General features: G+C 45.3%; 2 protein-coding genes across 5 annotated transcripts in view; one reads left to right on the forward strand and one right to left on the reverse strand.

The window, feature by feature from the left end:
- The window catches only part of LOC119948960 (serine/threonine-protein kinase PRP4 homolog), a 28,112-nt gene extending 13,779 nt beyond the window's left edge, over positions 1–14,333 (reverse strand). For 3 of the 4 annotated variants that reach the window (XM_038770532.1, XM_038770531.1, XM_038770530.1), the window contains exons 1-6: positions 13,995–14,332; positions 7,346–8,551; positions 2,808–2,984; positions 2,382–2,537; positions 1,304–1,385; positions 748–958 (exon numbers count right to left, since the gene is read on the reverse strand). In XM_038770532.1, the coding sequence (XP_038626460.1) occupies positions 748–958; positions 1,304–1,385; positions 2,382–2,537; positions 2,808–2,984; positions 7,346–8,551; positions 13,995–14,119 (1,957 nt within the window). In that variant the 5' untranslated portion in view covers positions 14,120–14,332. Of the gene's footprint in view, positions 1–747; positions 959–1,303; positions 1,386–2,381; positions 2,538–2,807; positions 2,985–7,345; positions 8,552–13,994 lie in introns of all 4 variants that reach the window. The other variant, XM_038770533.1, reaches the window with a different exon arrangement.
- LOC119948716 (zinc finger protein 497-like) overlaps positions 14,174–14,687 on the forward strand; it is a gene marked incomplete at its 5' end in the record, with an annotated part of 34,216 nt that continues 33,702 nt past the window's right edge. The window contains one exon of the mRNA XM_038770193.1: positions 14,174–14,373. Within this exon, the coding sequence (XP_038626121.1) occupies positions 14,174–14,373 (200 nt within the window). The remainder of the gene's footprint in view (positions 14,374–14,687) is intronic.

The raw sequence follows: 14,687 nt of genomic DNA on the forward strand, positions 1-14,687 counted from the left end.
TATGTACCGAGCACTGTCCTACGCATCGCTATAGGGTACAAGATTATCAAATCAGACATTATTCCGGCTCCTCATAGGGCTGGCTCAGAGTCTGAGAACAGGTATTCAATCTTTTTTAAAGCCGAAGAAACCAAGACACAGAGAGGCTGTATTTCTTGTCCAAGGTCACAGAGCAGACAAGTGGTCAGGCTAGAATTGGAACTGGGTTTTCTGACTCCCAGGCCTGGACTCTTGTCAGAACTCTTATTGGGAGTAGTGAAAACACTAGGGAATTTCACATTTACTCATTTTCTGAGGGGAGATTTAATAAATTGCAAATGTCCTGTGGACAAAAAGAAAAAAATGTTCTTTTCTGTTAAAGATGAAAAATTTAAACCATTGGTGAAAGTGATAGAGAATATTATACAAAACTATCTCCCACTAAGCCCTAAAAATTGGAAGTCCCATTATATTTTAAATACTTTCTTGCCGATTTCCCTAGAACTTTCCCCAAATTCCATCACTTTCCCCAGTTTTAATCATTCCACTGGATGGAAGACAATAGCAGTGAATTTAGAGTTCACAATGACATTCAGAAACAATCTGCAGATACAGGAGATGGGGGAAGTTTTATTTCATGAGGATTAATTGCTAATAATTACTACACCTCCCAATCACCCCAAGAATTCCTTCCCTCCTATTGTTTAAAAAAAAAAAAGGATGCAGAATGTAAATGGAGCCACAGAGAGAAGACAAATTTAATTTTACCATTGTTCTGTTCGACAGTCATGAGATTGTGCTTGGCTTTTACAGAGGCCTCAAAGGTGTCAACGTTCTCCCGTTCGTATTCCTTAACGTCAGCAGCTACACGTTCCAGAATGTCGTCTGGGGAGGGTGATCGTGTTCGGGTGCTGCTCTGTGGGCTGCTTGGCTCAGACGGCATAGACAGATTGCTATCCTCAGCAAGGTATTTATATTTCTGCAAAGATAAACCAGTACATTTTTCGCAGTATAACAGATGCTTGCTTGCCGATTCCTCTGTCCACGCTCTCCTCAAATCACCCAAGCTCTTCTGGGATGTGGCGTTTGCTTGGCCACGGCAGGGGGAAATTGCCTGGTCTACAGGAAATCATTGTATGGGAGCTTGGCTGGAGCTTGCAAGGCCGTCGACTGTGGCTGGCGTTGTGGGGTGGGAAAGCTGGAGGAAAACGCCGGTTCTTTCTGTTTTCATCACTGGGTATCCCCCGCTGTCACATATATGTCGTTCATACTCAAAAAGCTAGACAAATTGTCTTTTTATATGTGCATTTATAATTGTACTTACCTGTACAATTGCTTGCCTCTGCATTCTTCTTTGCTCTATTACAGCCTCCTCATCTTCTTCCTCCACATCGAAGTCTTCAAGGCTGCAAGATTTTACAATTTTGTGGCTGTGATTTCAATCGACTGTATTTATTAAGCGCTTACTGAGTGCAAAGCACTGTACTAAGTGCTTGGGAGAGGACAAATAACAGAGTTGGTAGACATGTTTCCTGCATACAATGAGCTTAAAGTCTAGAGCAATTTCAGAATTTTATAGCTCTCAAAACAAGCACTTTAATAAGCTCATTAAATAAAAGCTGGTCAAGTTTATCCTTGTCCACTGAATTCCAATTTTCGGCAAAGAGGAAAATGTTCATTCTCTACTTCACTTTTATACCTTTAAGGGTAATTATATTTTACTATCTGTAAAACTCCAGGGGACAGTCAGGAAGCTTAACCACAAATTTGCCCATCTGAAAACTATTCTAGGAAAGATAGATGAAAAGGCAAACAACACAAGCATGCATTCAAGGGTACTAAGATTTTTGCTAATCGAGCCTTACAGTATTCTTCTGTAATCTCTAAACTCCTTACAGGCAGGGATCATGTCTACCAACTTTATTATATTGTACTTTTCCCCCAAGCACTAACTGCAGTGCTCTTCACACAGTAAGAGTTCAATAAATACTATTAATTGATTGATCAGTTGATTCTGCTTCAATTATATGCCTTAAAGAGCATGGAATTTTGAGTCAGGACACCCAGGTTCTAGTCCCGGCTCTACCAGTGACCTGCAGGATGACCTTGGGGGAATCTCTCTAGTATTCAGATCTATCACAGAATTTCAAGGTACCAGCTAATTGCATTTGTACATAAATACTAGTCACTCAATCATATGTACTGAGTGCTTACTCTGTGCAGAGCACTGTACTAAAGCACTTGGGAAAGTACAATGTAACAGGGTTGGTAGACACGTTTCTTGGCCATAAAGATCTTGGTCTAGAGGGATTAATTAATTGGAAAAACTGAACTGGAATAACTCCTAATCCTATCAGAGCTTCCTTGGGAGTTTTAATTGACTTTTAGAAACGTATTCTTACTTCTCGTCAGATGAGGATTCTTGCTCTGCTTTCATTCCCTCAGAAAGGCTTCCTTTAAATTTGTCTTCTTTTACTTTACTTCTACTTCTTCGTCTTCGCCCGCCCCGAGAGCGAGACCTCCTCCTCAGACGAGATCTACTCCTACGACTTCGGTCCCTGTTGAGGGAAAAGCATGTCCGGTTAAGAAAAAGAAAAAAGACAGATGACATTACATGGGGACCTCAACCAACTGTAGTTAGTTTTTTCCCTCCCCACTTTGTAATCTCCAATTCAACGCAACACAGAACACCCGTGAGAGGACATGGAATCTTCGGAGTGGGGAAAAAAGTTTTGTTATTAATGAATCAAATGGCTTTTTCCAATTGAGAAATATCTGTTCCAGTTAACACTTCATTAAGAAATGATGACAAAGGGGCGCCGCTATACCTTCGCCGAGGAGATCTGCTTCTCCTTCTTGGAGACCTGCTGCGCCTGAGTGGGGATCGAGATCGTCTTCGGATGGGTGATCTACTGGATCTTCTTCTGGTTGGAGACCACCTACTGATTGGGCTGGCATCTTTGGATCTTTCCCGTCTACCAAGGATATCGTCCCTAGGTCGTGTTCTTAAAAAATGATCCAGTGAAAAGTTAGTACCCACACAAAACTAATTAAATTCAACTCTCCTTGAAAGCTTACAGTATATTGCTCAAGAAAACTGCCTCCCCTTATGAAAACTTATGCGGGTGTAAAATGTAAGCAGAATTGAGATACGTTAATATCATGTTGACACATTCACATGCTTCAGTTAATACAGCCCCATAAGGAATTATACTCATGTCTGAGAACTAAGTCAATAAAAAAATACTGAGTTATGCCAGAGCATGTATTTTCACTACATGCTGAGATAAAACAGCAGAATTAAAGAGTGTCCTTCCTACACTCCTTAAATCTGGACACAGCACAGTGTGATGCTTATGTGTGCAGAGCACTGTACTAAGTGCTTGGGAGAGTACGAAACAACAGAATTAAGAAATACAAGGGGAACTGCATGGCTTAGTGGAAAGACCACAGACCTACGAGTCAGAGGACCTGAGTTCTAATCCTGGCTCCACCCCATGCCTGCTATGTGACCTTGAGCAAATCACTTAACTTCTCAGTGCCTCAATTCCCTCATCTGCAAAATGGGGATTCGATATCCATTCTCTCTGAGTGCCACATGTGATCTGATTATCTACTCCAGTGCTTAATACAGTCCTTGGCACATAGTAAACATTTAAATTCCATTATTATTATTATTATTATTACTACTACAACTCAAGTTTTCCTTAAACTGGGGCTCTACAAAAACTCGATCACAGCATTATAAAATGTACAATAAAATCCTAGTACTCCAGAACTCCTCATTCCAGAAACATCTCTTGTCTCTAACGTGTAGGGCGACAGGTGGGGAGAGAGAGCCCTAGTTGGCTGGATTTGCTTATTTAAAATTAACTATTCGATTTAGTGTTTTATTTTGAACACGGAAAAAAAGAGAAGGATAGAGAGGAAGAGAGGCTTTAAGGATTTGTAGGCCACAGGGCAAGAAACCCTGAGAAGCAGCACGGCCTAGTGGAAAGAGCTTGGGATTCAGAGGACCTGGGTTCTAAACGGGGCTCTGCCAACTGCTGGCTAGGTGACCTTGGGCAAATCACTTAATTTCCTCTGTGCCTGAGTTCTCCCTCCTATTTAGACTGTGAGCCCCATGTGGGACAGGGACTGTGTCCAACCTAATTGACTTACAACAGCATCTGACATAGTAAGTGCTTAAATACTATTTAAAAAAAGGGTTCAAGCACCTTCCGGACTTCTGTTCTTTGGGAAGACTGTACGTCTAGAAGGTACTTTCTGCTATAGATTTATTCTGCTGTAGATTTATTTATGAAATATTAATATGGCATGTAAGGGCTGTCTGTTCTGAGGCACTCAGGGTTACGGTGCACCAATTGGCCGGGTGGCAAGCTGCGTTCCAAGACCTGCCCAGCCCACAGAAGCACACTCCAGGCCTCGCAGGGAAGCAACCCAGGGAAGCCGGCTGATTCTCAAGCTAACCAACTCACTGCGCCTCATTCTCATCTCTCTCCCACCCAGATCTTACTCACCTCTCCGCCGCCTGGAATTCCCCCCCGCTTCAGTCGATCAATAGGTGGCATTTGCTGAGCATGACACAACAGAGTCGATAGACGCGATCCTTGCCCACAAGACAACTGCACCCTCCATTTTCAGAACCCTTATGAAATTGAATCACCTCCAGGAGGCCTTCTCCGGTTGATTTTCAATTTCCCCACTGCCACTTCAGCACACTCGCACCACCTAAGTATCCCCTTCATGTGATACTTCTCTAAACACACACTCTATTCCTTCCTTCTCGCTGCATCGTATTTTAGCGTCTCCTCTGCTAGACTATACACTCCGTAATGGCAGCGTTCTGTCCAGCCCCTCGTCCAGTGCTCTGCACACAGTAGGTGCTCAACTAATACTTCAGATGGATCAATTCTTTCCAGCCACCCCACAGGGGCAGGAAGGTGGCCAAAAGATAGCCCACTCTCCCCAGCTACGCTCTTGTGCAGCTACTGTTTGCTGAGCAAGAGCCTGGCCCATGGCTGGGCTGACTCCCATTGCTTCCTGCTGTTGTCCTTTGGGACCCCTCTAGACTGTAAGCTTGGTGTGGGCAGGGAACATGTCTACCAACTCTGTTGTACTGTACTCCCAAGAGCTTAGTAGAGTGTTCTGCACACAGTGAGCGCTCAATAAATACCACTGACTGACTAGGATGACAAATTCCTGGTGCAGACCTTAACCAACTGGCCAGCCACTAAAGCCCTTGGTTGGGGGAGGGAAGGAGGGAAAACCGGAAAAACAGAAGAGGAAAACGGAAAAGAAGAGAAAATAGGAGGTAGAGAGGAAAAGGGACAAAAAGAAAGGGGAAAGGGAAGAGATTACAAGGCAGTAAAAAGAACAGATGAAAGGGACCCAGGGAGGATCACAGAAAAAAGACAAAGTAGAAAGGAGAGTGGATAAGTGAGCAAAAAGGAGAAGGGGAAATGAGAGACAAAATGATACAGGAGTAGATGGACAGAAACTGGGCAACACAGAAAGGAAAAGACAGAAGAATCAGAGGAGGGGAAAGGGAGTAAAGGGAAATGAGAGTGGTGAAATGGGAGAAAAAGGAAAGATGGCAAAAGTTAAATGGATCAGAGTACAGAGCTCTACTTGAGTGCAGATAGATTCCTGTCAACTTAATTTAAAAACCAATTTAGCAATTAATTCACTCATGAATATATTTCAAGTATAACTAAGAGGTGAAGAAGACTTGATTGGAGTATGTTTAGAACCCTAATCTCCAACATGACCTAGTGGAAAGAGCATGAGACTGGGAGTCTGAGGATCTGGGTTCTAATCTTGGCTCTGGCCCTGGCCCTCTGTGTGACCTTGGACAAGTTGCTTTAGTTCTCTGTGTGCCTGCTTCCCCATCTGTAAAATGGGGATTCAATGCTTGTTCTCCCTCCCCCGTAGACCGTGAGCCTCAAGTGGGCCAGAGACTGTGTCCGACCTGATTATACCCTATCTACCCCAGCACTTAATACAGTGCGTGGCACAGTGCTTAACAAACACAATTACCATCCTCAGAGGGAATCCCTTAGTCATAAATAAAAATTCAACAGAAAACTAGTGCAGGACCTGCCAGGTAACAGATCAATAGCACAGCACTTGTGTATATTTGTACATAACTGTAATTCTATTTATTTAGATTGATGTCTGTTTACTTGTTTTGATGTCTGCCTCTCCGCCTCCGCACCACCACCCTGCGACTAGACTGTAAACCTGGTGTGGGCAGGGATTGCCTCTCTTTATTGCTGAATTGTACTTTCCAAGCATACTTATACAGTGCTCTGCACACTGTAAGTGCTCAATAAGTACGATTGAATGAATGAACAATAGGCTCCAGAGGCCAAACTTTGATAGTCATTTATATGAGGTGAGGATCTTTTTAAATGCAATTAGCAATTATGGACTAAATCATAAAAAAGGGTGTGGATTAAGGGTAACTAAGCTTCCATACGATACATATTGTATGGTAAACTCAATAAGCACATAAAGCCAACGGAAAAAAAAAATCCAGCGTAAGGCCAAGAAAGGCACTCAGCAATCAGATCCATGTATTTGGAATAAGAGGAGCGAAGGAAGGATGAAAAAGGTAACAGACTGAAATCTGCTACCCTAAAATGGGAGGGCCACATTCAGGCAAAACCTTTCGCTAAGGCAAACTGGCACCGAATTGCCCATGCCCGATGCCAAGGGTACAAGTGGTTTCCTCTGACACTGCAGCACCTCAGATCCCCACGGGCTCACGCTACCTGACAGATCTTCCCCAATTCCCCAGCAACTTCCTGCAAGCTTTCTGGCAGGATCGGTGGGAACGTTTTGTCCTTTTGGAAGTTACAGCAGCAGCATGGCCTAGTGGAAAGAGCTCAGGCCTGGGAATCAGAAGACCCGGGATCTAATCCCAGCTCTACCACTTGCCTGCTGCGTGACCTTGGGCGAGTCAGTTAACTTCTCTAGGCCTCAGTTACTTCTTCTGTTCTCACTCCCACTTAGACCGTGAGTCCCGGGTAGGGACTGTGTCTGACCTGATTATCTTGTTCTGGGCTCTTTTTTTGAAAAATAGTATTTCTTAAGCACTTCCTATGTGCCAGGCACTGTATTAAGCACTGGGGTGGATACGAGCAAATCGGGTTGGGCACAGTCCCTGTCCCACATGGGGCTCACAGTTTCAATCCCCATTTGACAGATGAGGTAACTGAGGCACAGAGAAGTGAAGTGACTTGCCCAAGGTCACACACACAGCAGACAAGTGGCTGAGCTGGGATCAGGACCCAGGTCCTCTTGTCTTCAAGGAGTAAGTGCTCAACAGATATCACACTTACTATATGTCTTTGAAAATTACCTCGGGGAAGAAAGCCGCTTCCTCTCTGGCTCTCGACGTTTTCTTTCTAATGAGCGGCTCCTGGCTCTTCTTCCGGGAGACTGGGTTCGAGAAGGTGATTTGCTCTGCTTTGATCTGCGATCATTTAAGAGAGGGGACCGACTTCGTCTCAATTTGTCACGCTGCTTTGGCGATAAACTTCTTCCTTTAGGACTGCGACCTGGCCTTCTACTAGGGGACCGGTTTTCTTTCCCCGAAGAAGCATCCTTCGAGGGAGATTTCAGCGGCTTCTTTTCCTTCTCCGCCTCAGACCTCTTGGATTTGCGGTCTTTGGATCGTGACCTCCTGTCTTTGGATTTGCTTCTTAGTTCTGTTGGAGATTTGGATTTTTTGCCACGATCCCGAGCTTTGCTTTCATTTACGACTGGGGATTTTTTGCGATCTTTTGACTTCGTTTTGTCTTCTATTTTAAGTTTCTCTTCCATGGGAGATTTGGCTTTTCCAATTTTCTCTTGCGATCGCCTTTTAAGTAGAGGAGATTTGGATTTCCTCGTCTGATCTTGAGACTTGCTTCTTTTGGATGGACTTTTTGATTTTTTCCTTTCCTTAGACTTACTCCGCGTAGTTTTTTCTTTGATTCCTTCAACACTGCCCTTACTTTTCTTTTTATCAGATCTGTGTCTAGTCCGTTCTTTTGACCTACTTTTACTTCGTTTTTTTGAGCTGGTCTTATTGTCCACAAGTTCAATTTTCCCCTTGGCATTTGATGACCTAGTGGTGGGTCTATTTCCATTTCTTGCCTTTTCGTGGATTTCTCCCTCCTCTTCTGAACCTGATTCGTAACCTTGTAAAATCAGCCCCATCCCAGATTGGACCTTGCCTTCCATTAATTCATTATCGAGCTCAGCTTTGATCAAAGCTCTTTGTTTCTCCAAATCTTCTAGCAAAGCTAAGTCATCAATTTTAGTTCTTTTTACTGCTGGCGATATACCTTCTTTGTCAGAGGCATCAATAGCCTCTTTCCGTTTATGTTTCTTGTGTTTATGCTTATGTTTGTGTTTTTTGTCCTTGTCTTCTTCTGAAGAATGTTTATGTTTCTTATGCTTACTTCTGTGTTTGTGCTTCTTTTTTTTGTGACGACTATGTTTGTTTTGCGATTGCTCCTCCTCTGATAGTTCTCCATTTTCTTCATTGATACTTTTTTCTGAAATATCAGCGTCTTCTACCCTGCAAAGGAAGCAAAACACACGTTTTTTACAACTAAGTTGGGCGTGAAAGACAGCTGAAAGCACAACACAAAAAGTGATAACGCACATCGCTTTCAGGCCAAAAGAAATTTACTACTGGAGGTGAGTCCATGGATCTACAGCTATTACAGGGTGCCTGAAGAGGAAACATTTATGAGTCCTCTTTGTAACATCAGTAAAAGGCCCGGGTCCCCTCCGCCCTCATGGAGTTTATGGTCAATGCACAACAAACCCTATCAGTGGCAAAAAAAACCCTTTAAATCAGTTTATTCTAAGGTATGCAATTTGAAGCAAATCCCTAGGAGTACTTCAAAGTAGCATAAGGGGTATAACTAAGAGAGCAGTAGCTTCTATGACTGGGCTGCTTTTGTTGGTGTCCCTCAAAGGGAAAGAAGGCGGGAAGTCAGAGCAGGTAGTGAAAGTAACAGGAGTAATTTCTCTCTTCACCTGCTCCATACATTTGACTCTAGAAAATGGAATTTCTTTTCAGTAAGTCCACACATCTAAAACAGCCCTAGGTAAAGAAAATTTAGAGAAGTAATACAGCTAGAATATTGAAGCTGAGGAAACTAAACTGCAGATACTTAAACATTCTAAATAGTACAGATCTCAGACAGCAACTTCTCATTTTGCTTCCTACAGTTGGCCAAATTATGTGTTGGGTCATTCGCAAAATAACCCTTCAAAGGAAAATTTGATTAAGGTAATAGGCGAGAGGGTAAAAGATACTTGATTTCAATCTGTGTTAAATCACACAGATTTAACAACTAATGCCATCAAATATTTGTAAACTCTTACATTTTCTTTAAAAAAGATTCCAATTCTCCATGCCTTCTACTTTTCATCTTTTACAACTAGAACAATCTACAGATCATTTGTATTTATTAAGCACTAACTGTGTGCAGAACACTGTACTAAGCACTTGGGAAAGTATGTACAACCAAGTTGGTGGACACATTCCCGGCCTACAAGCTCACAGTTTAGAAGAAGAACCACCAATGTTGCGGGGTAAGTACTGATCTCAACCCTTCATTTAATAATAATGGCATTTGTTAAGCGCTTACTATGTGCCAAGCACTGTTCTAAGGGCTGAAGGGGATAGGTAATCAGATTGTCCCAAATGGGGCTCATAGTCTTAATCCCCATTTTCCAGATGAGGTAACAGGCACAGAGAAGTTAAGTGACTTGCCCAAAGTCAAACAGCTGACAAGCGGCAGAACCAGGATTAGAACCCATGACCTCTGCCTCCCAAACCAGGGCTCTTTCCATTGTGCCACACTGCTTCTTCATTTGGTTAAAGTATAGTATTTTTCACAAGAAAAAGCACTTAAAATATTCCCTCACTTTACTCAGAGAAGCAGCGTGGCCTAGTGGAAAGGGCAAGGGCCTGGGAGCCAAATGACCTAGGTTCTAATCCTGGCTCTACCACTTGCCTGCTGTGTGACCTTGGGCAAGTCACTTAAGTTCTTCAGGTGTAAAATAGAAAATTCAAGAATAGGTACAGGGGGTCCAGTCTTAACACCTTGTATCTGCCCTTGGGGCACTTAGTATAGTAATGGCACACAGTTAAGGGCTTAACAAATATCATAAGATTAAAATATCTCCAAATACTGCATACGGATGCAAAAACAAAACGAACAAGAAACACCTCTTTTATAAAGTTCCCTCAAAGCACTGATTGGAAAACAGCTGCTTAAAAAAAAAAACACAAAACTCCGAATTTTCCAAAAATAGAATGTTCTCAATTATCTGCAATAATGTAGGGGCAAGGATCATGTGGGAAAAAAAATCATATCCATAGATAATCCACTGGTTGCCTTCCTCCTCAACTATTCTCGTACACCAGAGCCTTACGAGAAAATTTAAGTAACATGACGTTCACCTCTCCTGAAGTTGTGGAAGGGAAAAATAAACAAATAAATGATCATTCGTTCAATCGTATTTATTGAGCACTTACTGTGTGCAGAGCACTGTACTAAGCGCTTGGAAAGTACAACTCAGCAATAAAGAGAGACCATCTCTGCCCACAAAGGGTTTACAGTCTGGGAGGGGGAGACAGACATCAAAACAAGTAAACAGGAATCAACATAATACAGAATTATAGATCTATACACATATACACAAGTGCTGTGGGTCGGGGGACGAGGGGGAAGAGCAAAGGGAGCAAGTCATGGTGACAGAGAAGAGAGGAGGAGCTATAAGAGGAAGGATAAGATGTCTATGAAAATCACACATCATACAAGTCGTAAACAAAATTTACAGAACAGAAAGGACAATCTTAGAAACCAATACGTGTCTGTAAGTCTGCAGTCTCACATTTCTTAAGACACTGAGCCCTGTGAGAGACCAACATGGTGTCTGATCTGACTCTCCTGTAGCTAAAATGTTTGACAAATCAGTCCTTAAAAAATTCCATAAGCTACAAAAAACTAAAGAAAAATTACACACTACTAAAGGGCGCTTTTGAGGGTTTGAAAAATAAACTGCTTTTAAAAAAGTTTCCTTTCCAAACTTTTTCGTATTACAGAAATAGCTGGAAAGTTTTGGCCACATAGAGCATTCCACATCAAGACACAATGTCGTTAATGTTGCTAATCTGGAAACAAATTTTTTAGATATAACTCATGCAGAACATTTTGGAACATAAAGCAGCATGGCCCAGTGGAAGGAGCATGGGCCTGGAAGTCAGAGGATGTGGGTTCTAATCCCAGCTCCGCCGCGTGACCTTGGGCAAGTCATCACTTCATTTCTCTGGGCCTCAGTTACCTCATTGGTAAAATGAGAATTGAGACTGCAAGCCCCAAGTGGGACAAGGACTGTGTCCAACCCAATTCGTTTGCATCCACTCCAGCACTAACTACAATGCTTAGCACATAGTAAGTGCTTACTTTGTGCCAAGCACTGTTCTAAGCGCTGGGGGGGGGGGGTACAAGGTAATCAGGTTGTCCCACGTGAGTTTCACAGTCTTAATCCCCATTTTACAGATAACTGAGGCACAGAGAAGTGACTTGCCCAAAGTCACACAGCCAACAAGTGGCAGAGCCAGCATTAGAACCCATGACCGTGCTCTTTCCACTGAGCCATGCTGCTTCTCTTATTAAGCAGCATCCACTCTAGCGTTTAGTACAGTGATTAGCACATAGTAAGCATGTAAATACCTCAGTTCTTTTTTCCTCGAGACTGTAAGTTCGTTGTGGGCAGAGAATGTGTCTATGGTTGCACTGTACTCTCTCAAGCGCTTAGTATAGCACTCTGCACACAGTAAGCACGCAATACGATTGAATGGTGTATGCACTTGAGCTATAAATGATCAAAGACCCAACTTTAAAAGGTTATTCTATTTAGAGAGTGGCTTAAGACACTGAAGAGGATTTTGAAAACACTAGACAAGACGAAGTTAATCCTCACTTTCTTCATGGTTTAGAATGGGAAGGGGGGGCGACTAGGAAAACAATCAAGGTTAACGGCATGGAAAAGGTAATGCTGAAAAACATCAACTACAGGCTCCTTAACATTTTCACACATAAGATCTCAATTCTCAGAGAACAACCTCTCTGAGGTACAGTTGTAATCCTTTCATTAAATACTCTGAGCTATTCAGAACAAAGGCATGCTCTAAATCCAAGATATATTAATTTAAATGATAACTTCCCAACTGCTTGCAATTACATGCTTTGGTCATTTGCGGTAAATTCTAGGGAATGGGTCATTTCTTGAAGTGCAATCCTCTCTGTCCCTCTGGCCAGAAATGTATCTGTTATATTTTACTCTCACAAGTGCGTAGTACAGTGTTCTGCACCCAGTAAGTGCTCGATAAATACAATTGGACTTGACTGGCCCTCAGCCTTGATGCACAGAAAATAAGAGCAGCAGATTGGGATGAAACTTTTCCCCTGCAAATGAAGATGTTAAAACTGCCAAAACACTGTCAGCTCACAAATTTCCCATGTCCGCTTGCTTTTTCATCTTCTGATTCCGTTTATCTTTGTTTTACTAAGTATGTATTTGGCCCTCAGATTTGAAGACACCACTAACCATGAAATTCGCGCGTGTGAGCCTGAAAACGGGCAATAAGGGATTGTCGGTTCCAGTGGCATTGGGCACCCAAAAGTTTCTCCTCCGTGCTGTTGGACTGTTGCAGTTTTATCTTTTGCCTCATTGCCTTTCTTTCCAGAAGAATCGTTGGCACCGAGAGCCACGCCCTTCTGGATGGCAATAGGCCCACATTTTCTTGCCCGGGGAGAGCTAGTGGAAGTCAGGAAATCTGGGTTCTAGTCCTACCTCCGTCAACGGGTTTGCTGCGTGACCTCGGGCAAATCGTTGAACCTTTCCGGATCTCGATTTTCCTCGCGGTAAAGTGGCAGAAAATTCCCGCGCTCCCAACTCGGACCGTGCGCCTCACGTTCGATCTTGTCCCTACCCCATTGTTTAGCACAGAGTAAAAGCCTAAACGCCATAATGCCTTGGCTACCGGTATTACACAGAGTCATACCGGATGAGGGAGACTTCTCGATTGTCCTCAAACGGTGCAACCCGCTATTTGGAAGATCAAAACGCTCGGAGGGGAGGGGGTCTTGAAGGAAACCCACCTTAGCCCTGGAGTTCATTTGAAAGGGATGTAAAGGCCGCCCCCGGTCCCCACCGAGGGGCCAAACTGGGCGTCTTTCCAACGTGTTGACGAAAGCTTCACTAGGAAACCGGTGGCTTCGGGGGGGGGGGGGGGGGTGTTTACGATTGAATTTCTGGCCGACTGGCCCTCGGTGAAAGTGTCAAAACTTCTACCTGCTTCCAAAGAGACGTTGTGCGCTTCTAGTCTCTCTCGAGGTTCTCCTCGTTTCGGCCGAAGCTCCATTTTGAAGAGACGCGTTGGGTTTCCCGTGTCTCCCTTTTAAACGGGTTCGGACACCTGTTGCTTTTCGCCCACTTTAGCCCATCTCACCCACTCCCGCTTGGATTCTTTCTTTCTTTCATTCCCTCCCTCCCTTTCTCTCTGTGTCTGTCCCCGGCGGTTTTCGGCGCGCAGTTGCCTGGATGTGGCCGGCGGGTCCGAGTCTCCGCCCGCCCCGTGGGTCCGGAGGGTCGCCGGGCCCGGCATCGGGTAGGTCTGCCGGCCGGCCGGCCCCGACCGCACCCCCGCTAGCCGCCGGGGACGGGCGGGCGCGCGCGCGCTTCCTCCACGCGTCGCGGACCTTGAGGAGGCCGCCCGCGCCCGCGCGCCAGCCCCGGCAGCCTCCAGTGCCCGCGCACCTCGCTCTCCGGGCGGAGGGAGAGCTGCCGAGCCGCCGCCGCCGCCGCCGCCGCCGCCGGCGGGCCCAGCTCCCCGCCCCGGACCGGACCGGACCGAACCGGCCCCCGGGCCGGACCGCCTAACTCCGCTCCCCCATCCGGGGTCTCCCGCCTACCACGCGGGCGGGATCACTTACTCGGGAGGTTCCCGCGGCGGCGCCAGGGGTTCTGCAGCAGCCATTTTGAACTTTCCGACTCCTCGTTGGCGGAGGCGGCGGCGGCGGCGACTGCCGGGATGGGGTCGCCTGTGCGCATGCACCATAGCAGAGGCGGGGATATCACCGCTCCTCCGGGAGCGGGCCGGGGGGCGAGGCGCCAACACGACACTTCCGCTGGTTCGGCCGGGCTGGTGCTGCCGCCGGCGCCGGGTGACGGGGGCTCACGTGGGCAGTGGGGGGCCAAACCAATTCCAGGGTGCGGCCCGAGCACGGGAGGGCCCTACCTTGCCCTTCGGAAGCACCGCTGCCTCAGCAGTGCTCCGCCCAAGTCGCCAGGGGGAGGAAAGCACCCACGAAGGTTATTACGCCACAAAGACCGTCCGGTGACTGACGCCCCATTGGATTTTCAGGGTCAGAACGTACAGAAGATTCTGTTCCGGGGATACACCGTCAGCAGTAGCAACACCAGCAGTTCGAAACTGAAGGATAACATTATTTAAGCATTAGAAGGTTTGGGTTGAGGTTAAGGAAAGAAGCACTTGGCCTATCCCGCCTCCATTACTCCAGTGGCCTCCCTGCTGACCTCTCTGTCTCCTGTCTCTCCCCACTCCAGTCCATACTTTCCTCTCCTGCCCAGATCATTTTTCTGCAAAAACCTTCAGCCCGTGCTTC

This window comes from Tachyglossus aculeatus, chromosome X3 (assembly GCF_015852505.1).
Source record: "Tachyglossus aculeatus isolate mTacAcu1 chromosome X3, mTacAcu1.pri, whole genome shotgun sequence".
NCBI lineage: Eukaryota > Metazoa > Chordata > Mammalia > Monotremata > Tachyglossidae > Tachyglossus > Tachyglossus aculeatus.